General features: G+C 39.7%; 1 protein-coding gene across 2 annotated transcripts in view; it reads left to right on the forward strand.

Moving 5' to 3' along the window:
• Positions 1 to 8,837: 8,837 nt before the first annotated feature.
• PPP2R3B (protein phosphatase 2 regulatory subunit B''beta) overlaps positions 8,838 to 25,805 on the forward strand; it is a 54,218-nt gene continuing 37,250 nt past the window's right edge. The window contains exons 1-2 of one of the 2 annotated variants that reach the window (XM_074814965.1): positions 8,838 to 8,963; positions 10,472 to 10,922. In XM_074814965.1, coding sequence (XP_074671066.1) covers positions 10,575 to 10,922 — 348 coding nt within the window. In that variant the 5' untranslated portion in view covers positions 8,838 to 8,963; positions 10,472 to 10,574. Of the gene's footprint in view, positions 8,964 to 9,371; positions 9,490 to 10,471; positions 10,923 to 25,805 lie in introns of those variants that run through there. The other variant, XM_074814964.1, reaches the window with a different exon arrangement.

Genomic DNA, 25,805 nt, shown 5'->3' on the forward strand with positions numbered 1-25,805 from the left:
GTTAAAAATATAGTCCGAGGCTGCCTTTACTGACTGTAACTTGTGCAAAAGGGGAAGCCTCCTCCATGTTGGTGCTCTCACCTCACACATACACACCTGGTGCACAGCGGCTAGGCTATCTGGGCCAGGCTGACGAGGGGAACTCCCCTTCAGAGGAACTTCCTCACACCCGGCAGACGTGAGGTGGCCTTCACAACTGGCGGGGAACGTTCTTCCTTCCCACACATCACCAGCAGCTCACAGGGACAGCGCTCAGACTCAAGCTTCCTACGCTGAAACACAGAGCTCTGCACAATGCTGGGCATGCTCACTGGGCATTTATTTTCTGTAAGTAACCTGTCAATGGAGTTTACCTTAACAGCTTGTGTAGTTTCATGGCCACAGGGTAAAGATGGGGTGTGAGGCATGTGGAAAAAGCATGCACTGAAGCACTCTCAGGAACAGGATAAGTACTCAGACTATCAAGGATAATGGCTACATTAGAAACATTTACAAGTAGAAGCTCTTAATATCAAACCAGCTCTTCCAAATTAAAAAACATTGGCAGAAAATGGTGAATGCTAGCAAGAACAGTAACTTGTGATCCACCAGCAGAGTCATGGAAGAAGAGCTAAACCTAGAGAGACACACAAAAGTACTCATTTCAGTCAAGCCTCAGATAAAAGAAAAAATAGTGCATTTTTCCAACCTAGCCCTTGCAAGAGCAATTTAGGAACCAAACATTAGACAGTATCACTGTATTGGTATAAGGGCAATTCTGCAATGGAAGACAGTAACAGGTACACTGATGAGTAAGGAAAGAGAGACCAGTTACTGTTGCCAGATCCCTTATCCCTTTAGGTCCAGCAGGAATAGAAGTCATTAAAATGCATTATTTTATAGGTTCAAGTGAACAGATAGCAAACAGATACACAAAGGAATAAAGTGTGGGGTGTTTTACATAATCAGAAATACAAAAAAGAACTTAAGATGTCATTGAACACAATTTAAGCATGTGATTTTGAAGTACTTCGAGTAGAAGCTTGCACTCTGTCCTGAACAGGGTGGGAAATAAGCTCATACTTCTTACTAACCTATTAGCTGCATTTCAAGGTCCAGAACACTAAGGACATTGGCTGCATGTGCTTAGTTCTGTGGATGTTTATTTGGAACTTCTTTTGTGAACACCTCTGTGGGAATATAAAAAGTGTAAGACACACGTGACGGAAATTTGCACTACATAGTACAAAAGGAAATTAGAAAAATGTTTTCATTTTGTTGAAAAGTTGCATTTGATCTTGATCCTTCCAGAAGACTTCTTAGTACCCTTCCTTTTAAAAGGGCTAGGTACGGAGTCAGGACAGTAAGACTACGTGAGGAGGCACTTAAAAGTCAGGAAATGCCAGCATTAAAATACTAATGTAATCTGGTTTCATGTTACTATGGGGACTATTCCCAAAGGCCATATTAGTGTGTGGACACTAAGCCCCACGGGGGAACTTTCACAACCAAGGGATACCTACAGGCTGTTCTAGAGGGCGGTTTGGATCAGGAACCCAGCTCAAGCCCAGAGAAGTCTGCATCACCCAGATAAATTTAGCCCCTGCAAATGCTCCCCGTACATTCAAATTATATTCCTTAGCCTCAATTATTTTCCCCAGGATCATGTGAGACATTATGCAAGCTTTGTCATCTTTCGGCTTCCACTTTTCTCATTTCCATAATAGTCCAGTATTGGATCTATATCTTGGCAGTTTCTGACTGCTGTCACATTCATTTCTCTTTTCAGCTGATAATATTAAAAGCTAAACATTAATTACAGGGACTATTTCTCTAACCTTGTCTCTGGGACAGAATATTTAGTTGGGAACAGTATAGTCCATTGCAGCTGCAGTCTATTTGATAAGTGCTTCTTAAAAGCCAGACTACTTGTCTGTTGGGTATGCTGTCTCACTGACAACTGGGGGAGTTGGGGGCTCTTAAAAGGAGTAACTTGGCTCAAGGTAGCCATTCGGTAGTGTGCCTCAAGCGCCTTCTTCGGAGAGAAGGACAAACATCGTTGTAACAGTGTGCAAAATACTCTGGCCCAGCATTCAAAGGGCTTTTGTTCATCCTCTGTACACCAACCCCAGTGAACACGGAGGGGAGCAGGGGCTCCCATGTTAGCTGGCACACCACGCATTAGTTGCTGATACGCTGTGTCTTGTTCACTGTGAATGTAAGCCAGCTTGGGTAGCAATTTAATAAAGCAGCTGAAGCTAATGCCATTTTTTGGCACCACATAAGAGAGTTTGTTGTAGGGTCACATATATGCATATAAGGGGTCATGTACCAGCAAATTTTCAGGAAATAGTAGACATGCACATTATTAGACTGAATTGCTGTCTGGCTCCAATATCTAAAATATGTAACCAACTCTTAACTCTAAGTCTCAGTGCTCTAATGCATTTAAATCATAAAAATGTGTAGGTTTTTTCTGTCTTAAACTAAGTTTCTAGAGTAGGAAAAGAATATCAAGAATGTAGCACCAGATCCTAGACAGAAATACTTTTGAAGAGCAATACCACTGGAATTAGTGTCGTGTCGCTACTGACACAATATTTAGATTAATAAACACTTCTCAAAATCTGAGATTTCTTCTAACATCTTGATTTTAAAGAAATGAATCGGGCACTCTTATACTTTTTTTAACTAGAATTTTTGAGCTATTAATTTTGTATTTCCAAGACTTTCTTTGCAACCACAAGGGCTCTTTTTAACATACACATTTAATGGAAGATAATATTATTTCATAATCATGGGACTCTGGAGCTGGAGCTTTATAAGAAAAACACTAAATCTTATTAAACTTGTGATAAAATTATTGGTGTTGGCAACCTTGTAGACATATGCCTAGAGCTGCACAGTGTTTTCCTCCTCTAACTACTGTAACTATAAGGACTCTAATGAGAGCAAAAGAATGTGGCTCTGTCTGCCCAAAATCTTTTGGAATTTTCACTTTTCCTTAATGAAAATGAAAACAAATACTTTTCTTTCTTTCTTCCTGTAAGCTTTTATGGACATCTGAACTGACTTTTGTAATGAAGAAGGATTAAGCAAACTCAGGGAAATGATAAATGTGGTTTGTATTAGTGTACTAATTAGCTCATAAATTTAGAAAAAATTAATCTTTTAGTTTTTCTAAATGAAAATAGCAGTCAAATCGCAGATCAGATCTTAGAACTGGAGCAATGCAGTGGTGAATTAAAACCCCCTGAGCATAGGTGTCTGATCCCATAGTATTATGGAAACTGGAAATTTTGCTACTGGCTTTGAAGAACACAAGGTGAATTTAACCAAAGTTGTAAAATATTACTCAAGCAGCCAGATGCTTAACAGATAATAATGAAAAAATGTGATTTATTAGGTGTGTGCTTCTCATTGTGTTGTAATCCAACGATTAACTATGTTAATTATTTTTAGTTCAGCAAGTTATTAGAGCACCGGTAGCTAGCAGAATCCTGTGTTTTACTGCAGTTTCCATTTAATATATGTATGTATGTACATAGATATTCAAAGTCCATGCCCTAGAAATATACATGTTATTTCAGAAACTGGGTGCCAAGTGATAAAAATATACATGCCCATTGCATGATTTACATTTCTTTAGAACTGTCAAAGTAGAAAAAGAGTACAAGCACTAGCTGTTTTACACTGCCCCCTTGATAATCTGATGAAGACTGCTCTAATGAAACTCCAAGAAATGTGTATTCTATCCCAAAACACCGAGTTTAGGTCTCAGTTCTTCAGACTGGGTCCTAGCCAGGTGGAGATGCAGGAGCCAAGCACCCGGGCATGGTTTACAGTATGGTAGCAGACAAGTAGCTGGCAGACACTGCAGGCTGCTGAATACAATAGCTCAGAGTCTCCTCTCCCCTTTAATGGCTGCACCAGGACAAGGTTAGAAGAGAACTGGGCTCAGTAACACTCAGCGTGGAGAATGAATAGACTCCCATTCTCACAGCCCATAAACATCCTCATGCACACCTTGTTAAACACCACCCTAGAGACTGCATTTCAAGCAGTTTTCCATAAACTCCATGTGACCTGGATACAATGCTAGATAAAACCATCGGATAAAATACAGCACTAGAAATATGTGAACCTGGGATTAGAAGATCAGGGTGACTTAATGAGGAACCAGCTTTCACATCTGGACTGCTGTAAAGATTGCCCAATCCAAGGTCCCTGTGGGAAAAAACAACACACTGATAGTAATTCAGTAAAATGTACAAGAAATGTTCACTGCTAGCTCCGTAGTGATATGCAGTAGGAATTAATCTAAAACCATGATGGCAAACAACTGCTGAACCAATTTTCTTCTTTGGCTTGTAGTGCACCTGCTGTTACAGTATCTACATTTTATAGTATCTTTTTTTCTTGCAGAAATTTAAATATTCCCACACTGAACCAACTGCTCGTGTCAAGAGATAGCCAGTGACAAGACTTAGTCTAACTACACGGTATGATAAGGAGGAAATAAAATATGTCTGCAAGTACAGAATGTTTAAATGCCTGTACTCATGACATAAGCTGGCAAGTTACAAAGCAATCTGTAATTATACCTCTGACTTGTGCATCAGCAAGCTATTAACCAGATCCTATATTACTACAGTATTCCACCTCAAAGTGGTAGGTGACAGAGAAAATTCAAGCCTCAAGTCTCAGTATCAGGCTCTTCTGAGAGAATTGCTGGCTGCTGAACATGTGCACCAAGTCAGCATTGCTGACATTTTTTTGTCTGCATATGATGCTACTTCTGGAGGCCATATGACTTGTAGTTCACCATCCTAGCTCTATTTTTGGTAAGCTGCTGCAAGAAAGGATGAAGTGGCATGGTTAGCTGGTATGGGTGCATAGTTTAAGGGACTCCCAGTCATTACCATCTTCTTAGCCTTTCCTTTCAGTTTGAGGCTGCATAAGGAACCCAAAGTCCTCTTCATTCCCCCCCCCCAATAGTACTAGGACTAGCAGTTTTTGTTTGAGTGACAGAATGCTAGACCTTATCTTTCACTAAGTGGAAAGCAACATTTATACTCTCCCAAAGTCTCTCTGACTGCACACCATAAGCAGGTTTACAAGGAACATCACCTTGGCATCGCAACCTCAATGAGCCCTTCTGGCCAAAATTTTCAATTATAGCGACTTAAATAAAAGTGACCAGCTTGTCAGAGATATTCAGCACACTTGCTCCCAACTAAGTTAGCACATTAGGAAATTGGGACACAGTTATTTTAGTGCTTATATATAGGTTAGAACCAAACTTCAGATGCCTAAATTTGAAATTTGTGAAATGTGCCAGCAAAAGCATTATAAGAAGCCTGATCAAAACGCAATATTCTCCTTAAAGCAACATCCTGAGGAGGTACAGTAGTTCTCTTCCCTATATGACAGGCATATGAAAAGCTCTAGAATCAGGGCTCATAAAGATCCTGCAGTGATCTCAAGTACTTTTTTTTTTTTTTGGTATTTTGATCTCAAGCATGTGTTCCACCTCAAAGTCACACTCTGTGGAATGATGACGACTCTACTTCTGAGACCGGATGGACTACATCCAACACAGCCCTGTGCAACCAGGTAAACGTAATACTGCAAACATACTACCTAACTTTAGACTTCTAACATGTGGTTGTGTATACCTCAGATACCAGTTGAGATTCTTATTAATTAGTGGAGAGGAACTTTTTAGGTCATGAGACATCTGACCTAGGTTAGATGTCTACCTCAGGATAACATTAATCAGGCCTTAGAAATGCTGCTTTACTCCCACCAAGCACAGAGGGAGTGGAGACAGCTCTTTCATACCCATATGTCTAAGTTGTACATACCCAAGGTTATCAGAGAAGAAGCCCGACCCTTGCTGCAAAATGCTGACTGGGCACGTGAGTATTCCCAATGAACACCGCTGCCCTGTGTCACCGTAACAGTGACAAATAAAGGCACAGAAGGACTTTGATATGTAGCCATTAGTGTAGGTTGGCAGTACTGCTAATATCACCTTGTGTGTTAAGACCAGTAATAGAAGGTCAGAAATGATCTGTTGGCTCTGTTGCATACAAGAACTGGGAGCTAGTGTGGCTCTTTGGTTTCTGCACCAGGGTTAGTACCTCCACACACTACACAGAGGGAGGTACTGTGCTACATGGATACACTAGCATGGGTGTACTAACTCCACTGCACTGTGCAGTTAGGCCCAAGCACTCCTATTATTAATTGGTCTGAATTACACCAATACACTACTCTTTTGCACTTGTTAAACAAACCCCTGCCTTATCTAAAGTGTAGTCTGTGTCTTTTACAACAATGCTAAATGTGACCCCATCACTTTAAGGTATCAGTTGGATATTGCACACTCGGTACTTTTATATTTAATAATTATTTAATGGACTTTTAAAGGAGCCCATCCTTAAACCAGATAGATACATTTCACATAAATTGTAACACATTAGAACAGATTTCTGTTTTCCATACATTGAAAGCAGCATAGAAAAGGTACAGCTTCTGTACTTACCATGCCAGCAAGAACATGGAAATAGCAGTCAAAAAGGAATTTCAAGTTCCAACTCTTGGTGGAGGATCTGAACAAAGAGGTTCAATTTAGGTATTCTTTCCCTTTTGGCCAAGTTTGGGCTCCCGTATCTCTACAAACGCACACCTCTAGCAGTAGATACACTGCTGAATAGACATGATCCATCCAGAGACATGTTCAAACTATCCGTGTCAGTTGCCAGTATCAGAAGGACCTGGTGATGATGCCCAAAGCACTATCTATTTAACAGAAGACACACAGAATTGATTCCTCTCTCATACCAGTGTTAGTCATGACAAACTCCAGTAAAGTCAGAATTAGAATTGCTTTGAATATACACTAGTATACACGAGAGAATATTGCGACTGTGTGTATTTTTCAGGGGGTTTTTTCATTTCTTTTTTCTTATTTCTCTCCTTCCTCTGGGAGATCTCATTGCCAGTTTCAACAAAGGGCATCATCTCCATACAGATGATATCCAACTCTACAACTCTGTCAACTCACTCTCTGATCCCCTTCTTGCCACCTGTCTTCAACATGTCAATCAACAGATGGCTACACCATCACTAAGGAATGCTTCAAAGGCATTCAAAATGTTTTAAAAGTCCGCTTTGTTCCATGTCTGTGGCTCTGCTATCAGTCTTCTTAATTCAGCCCTTCATTTCTCAGCCAAAAATCTTGCTGCTATCCATAACACTGGGTTTTCTTTTTCTTTTCCCCTGCTTTAAAGCTACTTCCATAATCTTTACAGATTTATCCATACTTTGACACCTGTTTTCTCTCTGTTATGTTGAATGCTTTACGCCAGTTTAAAGTAATGCCATTTTGTCCCCTTTGGTTTTCTAAAAACATATTTTCTAAACTTCACCAACCAATGGGCAGGAAACAGAGTACTACTCTGCTTTGAAAAGTGGAGACTCCCTCAAGAACTTTCAACACTCTACAGGTTTTCTTGAATGCATAATCTCATTTTAAGACTTGGGAAAATATATTTCAGTGTCTACAGCAGTAAGTCAAGGCCCTCTGATGTGCTTACAAGAACACCACCATTTTTTTGCCAGAAGATAATATTTCTATTATCAAAATATAATTGTGTTGAACTGTGTCAGATCTCTCTCACAGCATCTAGTCTTTTCCTTCTCCTCAGCCCTTTATCTCCATGTCCTCTCTCCAAGACCCCAGAAATGAGAAAGCAAGCCCATTCTCCCACTTACCCTATTTTAATCTTGTCTGCATTTTTAGGCCTTCCCTTCAAACTGCTGTGGCATGCATCTCTGGCACAGCCTCACTGGCACAGTAGTAACATTCCAAGGATCTGTGATATAACCCATCATAAATCTGGAGTGTCTCTCATGGTAAAAGAAGGGGAAGACCGTAAAATTAATAAACAAAAGTGTGGTGTAGCCACATGAGGAAAACACAGCATAGTGGAAAAGAATTATATGGGGCAAGGCTCAGCTATGTAACACCCAATCATGAGCGCACACAGAGAGACTCGCAGGGACGCCTGTGAAGGTTGACAACCCTAAGTTTCCAGTGTATGTTACCCAGTGCAAAAAGGGGATGCAAACAGGTTGGCACACATCATTCTCTTAATAAGGGGATTACTTTTTTATTTGCTACTGCCTCCACTTCCCCTTTCTTTATATCATTTGTGAGTAATCCTGTAACACTCATGGCAACCACTGCAATTGTTTGTGTAGAAACAGTATTTTGTGTTCTCCCTGAACAGCGTTTAGCAGCTAGAACCAGCAAAGGTAAGCTCACGTACTCTGCCAGTTTCTCCTCTCAGAAAACCAGCCAGCGAGGAGCAGTTCGGGAGTCTCAGGTCGGACACCGAGGTCCTGAGACGGCAAATGCAACACAGGTGACGGCCCTGGAGAGGCCCTGCGGCCACGGCGACAGGGGCGGGCAGCGCAATCCCCACACCCGGACAGCAGGGCACCGGCCTCATCACCGGCTACCACACAATTTTCAGGGTGGAAGGCCCGACCGACCGCCCGAGCGCTCCACCCCTCACCACTCTTCGCCGCTGCTCCGGCCCCGAGTAGGGCGCCGACACGGCAGCAGGGGTGGGGCTAGGCGAGGGGGAGCCGAGGGCCAGGGCTGCGCCCAGCGCGCCGCCATAGCGGGCTCGGATTCGGGCCCGCGCCCGCGCCGCAAAGACCGCTGGGAAGGCGAGCGGGCCGGGGGGACCCACCAGAAGTCTCCGCTGTGACGCCACGACGCACGCGGCGAACAGCGCACGTCCCGCTCCGCCCCCTCTGGTTACCATAGTGACCGCCCGCCGCGTCTCCGGCCGGGAGGAAGCTGCGAGCTCTCGCGACATGGCGGCGAACGGGGCGGGGCGGGGCGGGCCGGAAAGAGGCGCGGATTTGAAGGCGGCGGCGGGAGGGGCGGCGGCGCTGCGGGGCAGGTGAGTGCTAGTGGCCGTTGTGGGGTCGTCGTGGCGCTGTTCACCCGATGCGAAGCCACCTCGCCTCTAAGCTCTGAGGGTGGCGGTTGCTCCTCCGCCCGGCGGGCAGTACGTGTGCGGTGGTGGCGGTTCCCCTTCCCGCTCCTCTCCTCCCGCCCTGGCCCCCGCGGCGCAGCTGCCCCCGCTGGACTTTCCCCAGAGCCGCCCGCGCTCCGTGGGGGCGGCCCCGGTGCCTTTCCGCGCCGGCCCGCCGCGGGAGGCGGCGTGGCCGCCCGGCTGCTCGCCCCCGCCCTCCGGGACTGTCGGTGGGGCCAACTGGGCCCCCGAGAGGTGCCCGTTAGGGCTGGGCGGCGCCGCTCTCCTCCCAGCCACGGCCACCGTGCAAGTGTTGCTCTGAAAAACTAGTGAGGCAACGTCAGCTTCGGTTTCGGCAACTATCTTAGCTGTTAAGTTGTTAAGCATAAAGATTTGGAAAATTTAACTGGCGCGGTGTTGCAAGGTTTATAGTTCTGCCGTGGGATGAAGGGTGAGCTTTGATTTTAATAGTATGTTCATTTGCTAGGTGTTATTCGTTTCCCAATTCAAGTGGTTATTTTAAGGCTTCTTCAGCATAGTAGAGACATATCTTTACTACCTTCTACATATGGATCAAATATTGATAAGGGCTTTAAAAAAAAAAAATGGGAGGAAGCACAGGGTTTAGATAAACTGTACCAGATCACTAAGTAACTTAATTGCAGAGATGACAATAGTACCTTGGGTTCAGTTCTGAGTATTTAGGTCCAGTTCCTTTGGGTCTCTAAAAAAAACATATACTGTTTCAGGTGAGCAACTGAACCTGAAGTCATACTATCCCAATTCTTGAGTCACATGGGGTTTCACATTGGCTTTAAAACACTGGAAAAGTGGATGTGAAATAGATAGTTCTTAAAATATCAAATGAATGTGTGATACCAAGTGGACATGTGAATCAAATCCTGAGGAAGGATCTCTGGGAATTCAGCTGGGCATCCCTTGTACGGGAATGCATCCTGGCCTGCAGTATGTAATGCAAAATTTTAAATCAGAAGCACAGACATCAGAATGAAAACTGAGCCCTTAGTCTTAGCTCTAAATATCCTGACTGAAAGGCTTGCTTCTTAAATCTTAATTGTACTGTCACCAAGGCTTTGCATAAACTTCTTAGACATTTAGTTCTTAGAAGGTTCAATTATAAGTCTTTTCAAGGCTATTTGTCATAATATATGTGGGTTTTAACACATTTGTTAAGTAGTTCTTTGAGAAAGTCTGAGTGTAGTTGCTTTCTCTCTAGTCTCCATCATTTGTACAGTGTGCTTTTAGAAGAATTTATCCTCTGGATTTGACTCTGATTAATGACTTACACTCACAAAATGTTGTTGTAGTCACACATTAGCACGTATCTTGCAACACCTGTTGGTATCTTGAGGGAATAAATATCAACACTTTGTTAAAACTATAAGATTAAATAATAGTGTTTTTCTTAACAGGAACCCTGGAGTCTGTGAAACACTGAAAGTCAAGTGAAATAAGTAGATGGTTGTCAAACCTTTATTTTGAATTTGATCCAACAAAAAGGGAAACTAGTAGAAAATGTCACCTGGGAAAGTTCTGCAACCTGTACTGAAAATGAAGGTGGATGAACTCTTTTTGTGCTGGTTGAGTCAGCCTGCAACTCAGCTGACATTAAAGGACTGCTTGAGAAGAATCAAGAATGAGGAGAAAACAGAGACTGGTAACGGAGACTCAGGAAATGGTAAAAATGAGAGGCTGGCTAATAAAAATTCCAATTCCACGCAATGCTTATTAGGAGATACCAGATTGCCTTTGATGTCTTTCAGTCCTCCTCAACTTTCTACTACTCTTCCACTGGCAACTCCTGCTAGCCAAAGGAACAGTTCTAACGTTAGAGCAACACGTCGATCCTCAGGAACCAGAGTAGTAAGTTTGTTTCTTACTTATTAGTCCTGTCTGTTTAAATGGAAGAGCATTTTGTGTTTGTGGTATTGGCAAATTATGCAAGTAATTAGTTTTCTCACAGGAGGTGTTGGGAGTGGAGTGAAGGAGCAGCACTGAACATAAGATGTCAATGTTTGTGTGTCATTAGACCTAATGGCTAGGTGGCCTGAACTTTCGACAGACTGTCTTGGCTCCTTGCAGCTCTGTTACTACTTCTAAGCTTTACATGCTTGACACAAAATGAAAAATAAATTGTTTTCTATTTCCAGTAATTTTCTGTCAAGCAATATTGCCCTTGTTCTTTAAAACTGCACAGTGGAAAGCATCTTAAAAATTTCGTATCCAGTACAACTGATTAGATTTGGTATATCTACCCTGGTTTTGTGCTATAACTTCAAACATCATGCAATACCGATGTGTTGCAATGAATTTACATGTTATGTTCGCTTCAGTGTGCGCAGCATAGATAAGGAGAAGTCAAAACAAGTGATTCTTGTTTTCTGAAGTAGTGCCTCTCCAGTGCGATAAGGTTAGCGCTAGTATCTGTATTCTTGCATTTTTTCACAGGCATGAACAAACTAGAAGTGGTGGAAAAGCTAGAAATAGCCTTGTAATAAAAAAGTAGTTCTCAGTAATGTCCTTGTGTACACTGAGCAGTGTCCAGTGTCAGGGAGGGCCCATATTTAGAGTCGGAGAATGAAAGAGAAATAATTGTAAAAGCCAAAACTTGGATAGATAGGTCAGATAGCCATGACTAACCAGGTGTCATATGTGAAATACATCTCACACTTTATATTAAAAGAAAAATCTACCATTCTATCAGATGTGGTAGATTACAAAGTCTATTTAGTTTATTAAATAAATAAATCACAGTTGCTGGATACTTCTTGTTTAACTTAATTTTGCCAAAGGTAACCCAAACCAGGTGTTGATGCTTCAGATTCCATGCTTTCAGTAACAGGCCCTTCCACTGTTAAATGTGTTCTAATTGTGGATAAATCCCTGTGAATAAATGCAATGTAATTGTTGATAGTCCCTGTTTGTTTGCAGTGTTATTTTTATAACACACTGCATTGACTGCAAATATTCCTTTGTCTAATGATACCAGGCACTATTGTCAGTACAAGACTCAAATTTGGCTCCGCTGAATCTCCATATTAACAAAGTAATTGTTTTGGTACTGCATGGTGCACTCAATGCTTGCTTTCTATGGAGGTCTTGATTTATAATAGACAATGTCCTCTATGCAAGAATGACTCTCTGTCCCCCGACCTGAGATTTTTTTTTTTAATTGCAGTTCAATTCAATCTAATTTCTATCCCTTTTTTATTAATTGTAAAACCAAAACTGGATAGAAAATGATGTGGTGCCTGACAAAACTAAGCATTCCATATATGATCTGCCTGATATCAAAGGATTTGTTAAGAGGCATGCTGTTTCTGCTATAGGACTATAAAACCATATCATCTAATAGTACTGGTAAATTGTAAGTAGTCATCACTCTCAATCACTCTACATACTTTGGTTTCTACCGCAATGCACTGGCCAAACCTCCTGGTGTCCCAGGGAAGCCTGCTCAGGTTGGTAAGGATAGAGAGATTAGAGCTGAGGATGCTTAAGAGTATCAGTTACTTCTTGTCTGTTATTGGTGTGTATTGAATATATATACTTACCTTTTGACCCACAGGAGTAACAATGTGACTACTGTTTTGCACTAAAACATATAATCTGAAGTGTTGTCTTGATTTCAACAATACTCATTTTCAAATCTAGCTTGATAACTCGAAGTCCCCATTTAGTTTCAAAACATCACACTTCCAGTCTAGAGTTTGTCTAGATTGACTTTATAATAATAGGGACTTGTATTTTATGCATAATCGCTAGCCAGACAGCAGGGCATGACAATTGATTTACTTATTTTTTTCTTTATGTTCACACCATTATGTTTCCTGTTCTAGTGAAATGTAGAAAGCAGATGCTCAGTTTATTCTTCTATTGGATAAAAGCAAGCAAAGGCGAGTTTCCATTAAAAGCCACTGTTACTTGATGTATTTGATCACAAACTCATGTACTGTAATTTCTCTTCATGTGTCTTGGTTGATCTCTTTAAGTAGATCCCTTAACTAAAAAAAGATTAATGAAGAGTAACATTTGTTAATTAATTGAAATTGTTTGTGTAGTGCTGAGAGAGAACCTGGAAGGTTAGGTTGTTGGTTGGTTTGGGTTTTTTTCCATGGAGTTGGACAGGGGGAAGTTTCCAAGCAATAAGAAATTTATTTATGGCTTTATTATTCAGCTGAACTGAAGATTCATCCAAAAGTTTCCTAATCTTTAAGAAGTGTAAATTATACTTGGAGCAGGCATCAGCTCTTAAAATACCACCAATGGTTGCATAATTGCATGTTCTGCCATGACAGTGTATTTTCTAATAGAAAGCAAAATATACCCTTTTTCTCATACATCCATAAACTACCTGCTGCAGTGTCAAAAGTAATGCATCTGGTTTTGTGCACTTAATCATGGTTCACAAATCAAGCAACAATGGTTTTACCTATCTCATTCGAGTTTAAAGTCCTTGTCTCATATCTATAAATGGAAGAAAATATTTCGGATAGCTTTTTTTAAAAAAGCTAGCATGTACTGTAGGTCCAGTAATACAGATTTAAATTCTAAATAGCAGTCCTAGAAAATGGTTAAAGTTAATGTGCTTAACTCTGTGTGCCTGAGGGTGATATTAGGAAAGAGCTTTTACATCCAGCCATAAAGAGCTGGAGAATTCTTTCTTTTAGGACTATATAAGTCAACTTAGGCACCGTCTTAATAAAATTTTTCTTATTGTATACAGGAATTCTCATAATGCAGTATACAATCAGTAAACTCATTTTGGCAGGCTACATTTTCAGTATCAGTGAGCTGAATCACTACATTTGATTACGGTTAAGGTTGCTGTACGCTTTTTCCTGTTTCTTAAAATGTTCCTGCAACTGTTTTGAAGGACACCAAACAATAAAGCTGGTAACAGAAAACTGCCATCCTCAGGTTATTTCTAGCTAGAAAGTATGAATGTGTATTAAACAACGCTTTCATGCTACAGGTTTTTGTACTTGTTAGAAAAACATGTTTTGCATAATGGAGAGCATTCTTTGAACACCAGTCTTCAAACTAATTAGTTAATCTTGTAACACCTTAAACAGTAGCACATGAGCAAAACAAGTTGGTGTTCTGGTGGCAACTGTTAAACAGTGTTAAAAGTACTGTAGCTGACAGCTATTGTGTTCAAGGAGCTCTTTTTCAGAGGTTAGCTTGTGATTGAAGAGGGTTATATTTTTATCCAGAATTCAGAAGTTGCCATGTGTTCTTGCTGAAACACTAATGTCAGAGGAGAATTTGCTGTCTCTCAAGATCTGTCCAAAGTACTTTCTCAGATAATGAAAGAACCTATGTGGTCTTTCTGATGGACAAAAAAATGAGGTGCTTCAAACAGGAATTTGTTCATCTGGACAGGGGATTCAAAGTCAGGTTCTGGAATAACACTAATTCAGAATAAACTGTTGGCTTAATCCACATGCACATTTTGAAATCTAGACAGAACTCTACCATGAAAATTCATCTTCTAGTGTGTTTTGGTGCAAGCTGAGAACAAACCAGTGTTTGTTTAGGATTTTTTTTTTTTCCTTTAGGAGAGGTACTTCACTTGCATGGTCACAGTGAGGTCAGTGTCTGACTGCATCCATTGTACAAACACTGTAATTGCAAAGTTCTGGTCATCTTCATTATGTGATGTGAAGTGCTTGCTAGCACTTAGTATTCTGCAAGTAGGCTTGTAATTTTTATGTACTAAATGTATTAAAATAACAAAATGAGAAGCATAGAAAAAGTCAACGTTTAAGCTGAATATTTTATGAGTATATTGTTGTAAAGAAAATACATTCTAGAGCTGTAACTTTCAAACTTGAAGAATAGCTGCTGTAGCTTTCCTCTAACCCTTATCACTACTGTACATGGATTTAACAGTGTTTCTAGCACTCTAGATTATCTTAAACATATGGGGTATACACAATTGTACACTGTTCATCACATTGTCAAAAATGCCAGGCCTCAAGGCTTTTAAAAGGTGCCGCAGGCAAGATGTTTAATCCTAACCAGCTGGTGTGCAAGGCATCTGGGGAAACAATTCACAGAATTCCCTATGGGCATTTTGGGGGGTGGTGGTGCAGAGAGAATGTGATATGATCTGAAGTACTTCAAAGTTATTTTCCGTTTCTCTGCAGGGTCAGCCTTTGATACAAAGGTACTTCTTGGATTGGTTTCTGTATATCCTTTGCTTGATAAGCATACTATTCCTGCTTGTTATCCCATGGCAATTATAAAAGCTCATTGTCCCATATTTCTGTAACTTGTAATTTTTTTACTATATTGCTGCATAGCTTTTTTTCATCACTAACATTCTTGCCAAATTTTTGTTACCAGTTAGTTGATTCAAATGGAGTGGTACTACTAGAATCTATTTTAGTCTAAAGGAAGCCTAGAATGAAACCTTTTAACATTGACAAAAGTTTGAGCGTAGTAACACAGTTGCTTTTTGGAACAAATTAGTTCTTCTGAGGACTTGAGTTAAAGGGTAGCTAGGCTTATACCTGTATCTGTTAGACTAGTGGTGGACTATTTCTATGTTCTGCAGGTGTGCTGTAGGTTTTTTGGGGGACCACCTTCTAGTACCAAGGAGAGAAACAATGCTCATAAAGCATGAGAAAAGTAGGAAGAATGACTGTTTGAGTCCTGCCAGCTTTTCACTTAAGTAGTCATTAAGCTTTGATGTTGGCCTTGACATTTCAAGTGTCTAGTCTTGTATGTTGTCTGCATCTGAATTGATACCTAGTATACCTTAATACTAGAAGCAATGTTAACTACTGCCTAGGTTACGTAAACTGTATTAGCACTGCACTGCACACCAGATTGCGCTGTGCAGGACTCAGTGTGGTCTAGCACATACACTCCCTAACTCTGTATTATGCAGTTAGTGATAATAGTGCCATGTCCCATCACTAAGTGGGGAGGATGGTGGACTTGGCTTCCAACTCAAGCCCGTGACTTAAAGGCAGACTGTAAATAACCTGGTATCAAACTGATGTACTTTTATGATGATAACAGGGTACTATGACAGATGTCAGCACTAACGTGTTCACAATAAAGCTCCTTCTATGGTGCCAACAAAGGAAGGGCAGCCAGAAGTTCATATTGAGGTCTGGAAGAGTGCAGCTATAGGTGTTCCTAGAAAATCATTATTAGTTTCAAGTGTGGTGAAATAATAGTAGTTAGCATAAGCAGCACTGTTGGTATGCTGTGGTATTCTTCTTAAGCTTTGCTGTACTGAATAGCTTCAAATAGAAGAATCGTTATCCTGATTAGAGAACCAGCTATTCATTTTATGTATAAATAAGAAACTGAAAGTTACTCACTGTTGCAGCTTCTTGGTAGTGCTCCTTATTCTAATTGCGTCTTGTACTATGGGATATAAATATTACACTTCTCTTAACAGTAGTATAAATTCTATTTACACATTGTGCTTTGTAGAAGAAATAGTGATCTTTTGTCCTCTTTCACAGTGGCAGTTGCACTTGAAAGAGAAGATATTTCTGTTCTACTGGAAACTCATAAATATTTCTTATATGCTGCATCCAGTCCTAAGACATTTTGGCATTTCTAGTGCTGAAAAACTGAATTCAGGACTATATGTGGCTTTCTTCAAATTTAAAATTCACCTGAATCCTGACACAGGACAAATACAAATATTTGGCTTAAATTTATTAATCACAGGCACTCTCTCATGTGTGAGTAACTGTCACTTAAACGCAAACAAACAAAAAAAGTTCATAGCTGTATGAGATGATTACTTACTTCCAGTTGCTTCTCTCTGCCCAGTCTTTCAAAACATTTAAGCTTAATTTTAACTTTACATCAGTCGTTTAAAGTTCATTCTTTTAACAGGTGGTCAGTCTGGGAGGAAATTAAATATTGATAGAGGAGATAGCTTTCTTTTTTTCCTTCAGTGATGCTTGAGAACCCATATTATATTTTTGAGAACTTCTCCATATGTCCTACACTTTCTTGCCCATCAGCAAGAAATAAGCTTGAGGCCAAAAGTATGTATGGTCTTAGTTCAGTACAAAATGATTAATGCAGTTCATCCAGTGAATTAGCTTGTCCACTGATAGACCTAGTCGATGACTGCAGAGAATTTTTCGGCACGTAATCTTATGTGAAAAATATACAAAATACCAATGTAATATCATATGGCTGCGTCTTGCAAATTTAGAGGCTTTGCACACACAACTGTCTTGAAAAATGCAATGAAAGTCAGGCAACTTAAGTAGCTGCATTGATTCAGTAAGATACCAGTTAAGCGCTGTTGTTGTTTTTTGCAGTCCACAACAAATGGTTACTAAACTTAGTGCTCTAACTGTGGCATAATATGTAAATAACTCCTTTGTGTTGGGTTGGATTAGTGTGGTGTTCTTGTCTTCAAGTTAATCAGATGGTACTAATGTCTTGGTAGACAAGATTAGTTTGTATTCTGTGAACAACAGCTACAACTTAAAATGGGTCCATAGAAAGCTAACCAGTGATCAAGAGATGTTTTTAAAAATACTTCATGTTAGATGTGCCCTTTTTGCATAGCAATTACTATTCTATATAAAAAATAGCTAGAAACTACAGAGCCACCCGTGTACTGCTTCTTGACCACCAGTACTTGCAGGGATAAGGGACTCTGAGGGCTGTTGGGATATGTGCTTAAATAACCTTGTGCATACTGCTTAGTTTCATTTCATATGGAACTAGCCTTACATAGTTGTTCCATGCAGATCTTACTAGAAACTTTGGCTGATTTCAGGCAACAAATGAGATGAGTTGGAAGACTACAAGGAGGCTTTTACAACATTTGGAGAAATCTATAAGCAAGGAGAATGCAGGGAAAGACCTTATGAGTGGGTGACAAGGGAAACATTGCAAAATACCTGTAAAATGGAGTTGTAAATGTGCCCACCATGAACAAGGTTTGATTGGACCTTCTTGATATTATCTTTACAAAACAAGGCTTGTAGAGCTTATGAAATGGCTTAACTTGATCTGGTTTTAGAATTTCCAGAACCAGGAGAACAGTTTCTGAACAGTTTTATTCCTTTAGAAGCTAGATTTGTATTGATAAACAGTTAATAATCTATATTCTATAAACATTTCTACAAGAGATGATCAACACTGATATATCATAAACAATCTTCATCCTTGTGGCATACTTCATTGACTAAGAAATAAAGCAAACTATTTGAAATTAAGTAATGTTAAACACTTAATGAGCTAGGTTGTTCTTACTTCTGTCTACTAATAGTCTTCATGGATAGTCATCATTTACAGCAAATACTTTTTTAAAGACTTCTGTTGTAACAAGATTTTAAACAAAAGATCACCAATTTTGTTGTCTTACTTGCTGTTAACACACTAAAGAATACCTCCTAAAATTTTGACTACTTGCTTATTTATCAAGTAACAAAGTTAAGCTTAGTATTTTAGAAAGATCTTCTAGAATGTTCAGAAAAATATTTAGGCTTCACATCAAGATTTCCAGTGATAGAGAATGAAGGAAATTGCTAGTCAAGAGTAGCGTTGCTGTTCTGGCAAGGTATTTGTGGTGATATACCTCTGAAAGTTGTCTTATTACTGAAGTCTTAGTTTTTCATGTGTAACAGGTGGCCCCTTTAGTTATACTGGAAGCTAAAGTTCAGGTGATTACCAGTGACCAGCTTCTGTGGTTTGCTTTCTTTCTTTGTTTTGTCCTTTACCACTGTACCCTGCTTGCAAGTTTGAAAGTGCACGACTCTTCATTTAGCTCTGTAGAAACCAGTGTAGTTTCTGTTGCCTCTCCATTTCCTATATGAGCAATGATTTCATACTGGTACATGATCAACACAGTAGCATTAGTTCAACAGTAAGTCTCTACAGAAGTTCTACCAGAAATCCCATTGTTGATTGGTAAAGTACCATTTTGCAATCTTACTGACTTGTAGAACAAAGTCTGTATCTTGGACTTTCTGATTTGTTGGTTTTGCTTTAAGATCTTTGGCGAGGGAAATATCAAGAGAAAGCATAAGCAAGATGTCCTGCAGCTGTCACTAGCTCAAAATTATTGTCTTGTGATTTCAGGGACTAAATTACATGTTGTGTTAGCCTGTGATGCTGGAATTAAAGTAGTGGTTTTACTTTCATACACCAATCATTCTAGTTTTGGAAATGATGAAATTTCAAGATATAAATGTGTTTTTGAAAGGCTTAATTGAAAATTCAGTTCATGTCAAAATGCTGAAGTACTGAACAGCTGGTGCAATGTTTAAGTTGCTGGACAGTTATAAAACACTGTCATTCATGTTCTTTATACCAGATTACTCTGTCAACTTCTAAATTGAGGTGACACAAGGTAAATAGCAACCTAGAAATGACTAAATATCCAAAATGGCCTGTGTGACTTTGAAGAGTTGCATGAGGCATAACATTAGACTCCATTATAAAAGCTGCTGTCTCCTGCAGGAAAATCTCAGTGGCATTCCAAATCAGCCTGAACTGATCCTTCATTTCAACCTATTCTGCTATTCAGAGGCTTAGCTTGGTAAACTTACAGATGTGTATGTTGTGGACAGTAGCTTGCTCTGTGGGTAGTCTCTGTAGCATCGTGGTTCATCTAAAATGTAAAAAAACCAGCATCTTATTAGAACAAGTGTGACTTTAATTTGTATTATCCATACTAGATATTTTGCTTATGTCTTTTGCTGTTTAATAGCCATCTCAGCAGCATCAATTTGGGTGTCCCTGGTTTTCATGATCTGATGAATAGGGTCATCTGAAGATCATGAATATTAAATAGGCTTCACCCGTAGAACACCATTCCAGCAAGCTGTTTCCATTAAAACTCTGTTTATGCTATATGCAAATAAATAAAATATAAACTGATAATGTTTTCCTGAGATGGCAGAGAACATGAGAACTGTTCTGTAAGGAATATAAAATGTCCATTAACTGTCAGGCTTCAGTTTTATAGTATCTAGTGTTGGCGCTTGCTGAAGTTAGTCTGCCAGATGCAGTTAGCAATCTAAAAAGGCCCATGCTATGTCTTTGGAGTCCAGGCAGTGTAATCATAGCAAGGTGACATGTATCTTATCTTGCTTATCTGATAACAGCCCATGGCGTGCTGTACATACATGGCATTCTTTTGGTAATGTGCAGAGAATCTGATCAGCCCATCCTTCCTGGGATACCAACATGACCATATATCTCACCTCTAACTGGTGTCTTTTTATTCGCTGTCTTGCCTACTAAAAATTCTGGATTCTCTCAGCAACTGTGGAAAGAACTTCCAGGCATTGCTCTGTCTAATCCAGGAGTAATGGAAAATTCAAGTAATCATTAGAAAAGGCATGCACATGCAAGACTTGTTTTTCAGTTGTCTGCATGTTCTATGGGGGAGGCATTGCATCCTCCAAGAAAAAAAAAAAAAATGCATCTAGATCCAGATTTACATGAACTTCCTTCAAAGGCCAAAAGATTAGTTTCTCCCTGTGAAGATAGATTTCTTAAACAGTCACAACAGCTAGCAGTTCATCAGTGTAGCACACCATACTCAGAACACTCGCAGTAACTTTAAAGCAATCAGTTTGTGTAGCTGGTAGCTGGGTATAAGCATAACTTGATTCCTTCTGTGATCTACACATTACAGACTTCATCTCCCTTGGGTTTTGTCAGTGTACTTCTGAAAAGGGGTGACTTATCCAAAGGAGAATTAGGGATGGATAGTAATACTTTGTTATTCTGTTCATCTCAAGTGCATTGTCCTCTTGTTCTCTTTCCATACAGAGCAGTTAGGAATGGGAAGTTACTAGCAAGAAGCAAGTTAGCATCTGAAGAACTGGGAAAACTGATTATTTGGGGACCCATTAAATCCCTTTCCTTATCCATCAGTGTAAGGATAGATAGGTTTCAACCTTGTGCATTCTTATTCCAGGATAGTCGGGGGTTTTGAAAATGAAAATAAAAATAAATATTTGTGAATTCAATATTGAAAAATCAGTATCAGTAAATTTCTCCCCACCCCCAACTGGGTCATCTTGTCAATAGATGTTCATATTCTTGATTGCTTAGGCAGTTATATGGATGAAAAGCGGAATTTTCTTTGCTACTTTTCATTCATTCTTGTATTTTCCCATTCTCTAGACGTTTCATGTTTTATAGTACCTACTCTACTAAAATTCAAGGCCAGTAAATCTTGCTATGTACTGTAGTCTCCTGAGAAGGGAGTGTTTTGTTTATTGCTCCTAATATTGTAAAATAACACACTTGGACAACTGAGACTAGTCCATTGCTATAAAGAGGTTTTCCCCTGCAAGGGCCTTTTTGAAGACTTTGGAAAGAACTCTAAAACTCCCTCTAAAGAGAAGCACTATCGTTCTTCATTCATTTATCTAGACTATGTCAACACTGGGCATTGCTATATGTAGTGGTAAACAAAGGTACTGCAGGTGTTACCATGCCTGCCTAAGTTGTCTTTTCTCACTTTGTAAGTCATAAAATCAAATCTGACTGAGATGGACATTACCTTCTAATCTTTCCCCTTGGTTTTCACTCAGTACCTTGCAAACTACTGTTACAACAGTAATCCACAGGCTACCACTGGCCTGCAGTGGTAAATTAAAGGTCTGCAGACTAATGTAAATAATGCTTCTACTCAAGGAGCATTTTGTTTACTGAAGTGCAATGTCACTTGCATCTACTATTATGCAATGCATTTTGCAGAAATTGGGTTAGGTTTGTTAGTTCAGTCTCACTGTGGAGCTTTGATCTAAGGAGTTAGGAGCCAATTAATTATCAAATGCCTAATATTTATGCAAATAATGGGGCATATCTAGTTCCAGCATCTTTCAATGTATCAAAGGCCAGGTATGGGCTGTCTGGTCTACAAATAACTCTTGATAATATTAAATAATGGTGATAGTCTAGTCACAATTTTTTGTGAAGACTGAGGAAAAAAATAACCTAGCTTTTCAGGGGGTTTTGTATTGTTTGCTTGTTTTCTTAGTCTAGCAAATAATTGCTGCTTTCATTTGTCTGTGTGCTGGTATATTTATGTAACTTCTTCTTTGTCTTTCTTGCCTCAGTAGGTGTGTTTTACTTAGCATCATTAGCTGCTTGACTTCTTTTTTTGTTTATATCTCCCTGAACTATTTGCTTGTACTAGTAGTGCCTTTTTTCCACTTTAAACATCTGGAACATATCTTTAGTACTAAGTTAGGCTGTTTCATCTTTTTTCTGTATTGAGAAAGATGCTACCTTGCCTTAGTTATCTTCTCTTACTTGCTCTGTTCTGCCCCCCACTAATCACTTTTTCGAAAGGGTTACACTAGTTGCCTAACCCTTTACATTGACTGTTGTGGCTATACAACAGTTCTCTTTCCACAGTTAATCCAGGACCCACTCTAATTTCTGCAGCATCGCAGGCTGAGAGATTCTATTAGGTTGCACACTGTTGCCATTGGGCTTGCTCATTCAGCTTTATTTAAACTGTCTCCAAAGACCAAACAGACTTTCCATCATCTTTGTTCACATGTTACTCGGTTGAAGACCGGACACCAGCAACTAAAGGTTTTGTATAGCTGAATACATCCTATTACATATTTAACTTATTTTTTCAGAAGCTTCCTGTATGCTGGGATGCTTTTTTTCAAAGAGTTGAGGTCAGTTCCCTGTAACGTCTTAAGACTTTAAATCTACTGTCGGTACATGCTTCTGACAATAAATTGCATTTTTGTAGACAAATGCTTAAGGTTTTTTGAGGTATTCTTCAGGTTTCTATTTCCTCCACATTACCCAAAATATTAGTGATCCTCATCTTTGTCTCATTTGAATACTTTTGTGTTAAAGCCACGTAACCATTACACTGCTATTGTGTATGTTCAGATCTCTGTTAAAGTGGTAAACTCTTTAGCCACGGTCCCTTGATTCAGATCCATTCATAGTGTGTATCTTTAGCTTTGGAAGGAAGCTCTGAGTATGCATCTTCCCCTCTGTTTATCTAGCTAATAATAAGCTGCCAGGATACTTGAACAGCTTTATGGCTGGCATCCAGCCCTTCACCCAGGAAAGGATTTTGCCTTAGCTTTCACTGGAGAGAATTCAGATTCAGAATAAATGTAACACTATACCTGAACACTTCTAGTTCAATCTGGATGGAAGCTGACTTTCCCTTTCCCCTGTGGCTAATTCATGACTGAAAAGGTTAAAACAGATCTTAGGGAGTTCTTCACCACATTGCTTCACAAATGCTCAAGCTCCTTAAATGTGGCAATACAAAACCCTTTTCCATTCAGATGGTGGAGGTGATTAATAGCTGCCAGTGTACTTACCTCTCAGTGTATTGCAACTAAAGGCTCAATTTCATGTAGGTTCCTCATATATTGCAACCTGTGAACTTTTGACAACTGTACTGCATACATGTGTGTAAATGACCACTAGGTGTGAAACCAGACTAGTGACAATAGTGCTAAAACAATATTAGGCGAACAGTGGGATTGACTTAACATCTACCTCAGGCAGTGAAGTAATATTATGACAATGAAATGCTGAATATTCAAAATACTGAACATACTGTGCTGATTAAGTGATGATAGACTCTGAGCTCCATTTGAAAAAAAGGAGGGATATCTGCAACTCTTCAAAATGGAGTTCAGAACACTGATTTCTTACTGAGTCTCCTTTAGCAGGTTCAGATGAACTGGAGCTCCAGTCTTCTAGGTTAGCTCTCCATGTCTCAGTCATCTTAATGGCATACTACAGCCACCTCAAACAAGGCAATGAATGTAGTAGTGAATGGGAGTGCATCACCTGGTAAAAAGGGGTGAAAATAGAAAGCAATTTTGGTGAGAAGATACCTTTCCTTACTTTAAGGCCTATTTTGCCTGAACTGAAATGTCTGCCTTGCAATACAACCTTCCTGACCTTCCCCAGACATCTTGGTCTGGAACGGGTATCTGTAGCCAGAGTAGGATTCTTCTCCTACTCTAACACCTCAGTCCTTCGTCTCAAGTTCCAGGCATGCTGCTCTGCTGTTGTGTGCTGTGCACCCAGCTCTGGGCTGGCTTCCCTGTGGCCCAAGGGTTATCACAGGTTAGTTGATTTGATCTTCCTAAAAGACAGTGACAGCCAGTTTTGCTCAGTGCAGTTTGATAGTCTGGTCGTGCCAACCACAACATGTCTGACTCTTGCCTTGTCAATTCCTTTCTTGTTCTCCGACTTCCGAAAGAAATAAATATCTTCATAACAAGTTGCAATAAAGAAGCAGGGGAGGGAAACCAGATACTAAATTAAAAACAAGAAAACAGGCGTTTTGTCATCACTTATTTTCTAACAATGTGTGTTAAACTGAAAAGGATCTAATTAAGACAAATCCCCCCCTCCCTAGAAGTGTTCAAGGCCAGGTTGGACGGGGCTTTGAGCAACATGATCTAGGAGAAGGTGTCCCTGCCCATGGCAGGGGGGTTCAAACTAGGTGATCTTTAAGGTCCCTTCTAACCCAAAGCATTCTGTGATTCTATGAAATCGTGTTTCACTAGTACTTTTTAATAGTTTTCTTCTTAATCTTATGAGGATATTTACTGTGGGATTTTAACATATTGTTATGCGACAGAATGGCTATGAATGGATGAATAGGGCTAAAGAGTATAGATAACACAGCATGGAGGTGAAATAATGCCATCCAGTAAGAGAAATCTCGAAAGAGTTGTTCTAGTGTTTCTTGGGCTCTGTACATCTTTGTGTAATCAAGAAAGTGGCCTTATTTAAAGCCTGAGGGATGAAAACAGAGTAAGACTGGCCAAATCTCTCCTTTTATGCTGTTAGTAACTAAATTTGTGCATGACAAGGTACAAATATTAAATGGGCAACATACAAGTATCTTAGAGAATTTGGGGGTATTAACAGTGTTCACGGCTTGAAATGGAATAGCAAGAGTTGCCATACCCATAACTGTAATGGTGATATTTGAAAAAAAAACTTCATCAAAATAGCCTCATTACCTAAAGATTGCTATGGTAAAGGTATACACATTTATAATGTGGAAACTTCACCAGTTATCAATTAATGTACCTAAAACTGCAAAGGAGGAAGGACGGAAGGTCATTTTCACTTCCACAAAAGCTTATCAGATTTCTGTTTCTATGAAGAATATTGCTGTAGACTAAAACATGGCCTCACCCTCCCCATAAAATGTATCTGAGATTCAATAAACTGAAAATAGAGTGGTAGCTGACTAATGTTAGTGCTACTGAAATGTGACAGGTATGCAATCTAGTATGTGGATGTTAATGTTTATAAAACTCCTATTTAAGAAAAAAAAATTTCTCCTGTCAACTTTTTTCAGACTTGGTTACATCATTGATATTTCTAATGTAGCTTTTCTGTAAAACATGATTTAAAGCAGCATTTCATTGTGGTAACATTTGCCTCATTTCTGCTACTGCTTTCTGCCTTAGCATTTGAATGATTAGATTCATGCAATACAGTAACAGATCTGGATGAATGTAAAAAAAATCTATTTCACTAAAGTATGTGAGCAACTCTGAAAGTCCATCTGCAGCTTTTTCTGTTACTGCCTTCATTTTCCCAGCATAATAGGGTTCCTGCTAAAGGACTGAAGAGCTTAAAAGGAATTTAATTGCTGTGTAACAAGCCTTATCCTTTGGTGAGGTACTTCATTGAAGCTAGACAGTGAGTGTTTTGTGACAGAAGGAAAAGCTGAGGGGGATGGGAGGAGGAAGCTATGAAATGACC

Source organism: Strix aluco, chromosome 2, assembly GCF_031877795.1.
Source record: "Strix aluco isolate bStrAlu1 chromosome 2, bStrAlu1.hap1, whole genome shotgun sequence".
Taxonomy (NCBI): domain Eukaryota; kingdom Metazoa; phylum Chordata; class Aves; order Strigiformes; family Strigidae; genus Strix; species Strix aluco.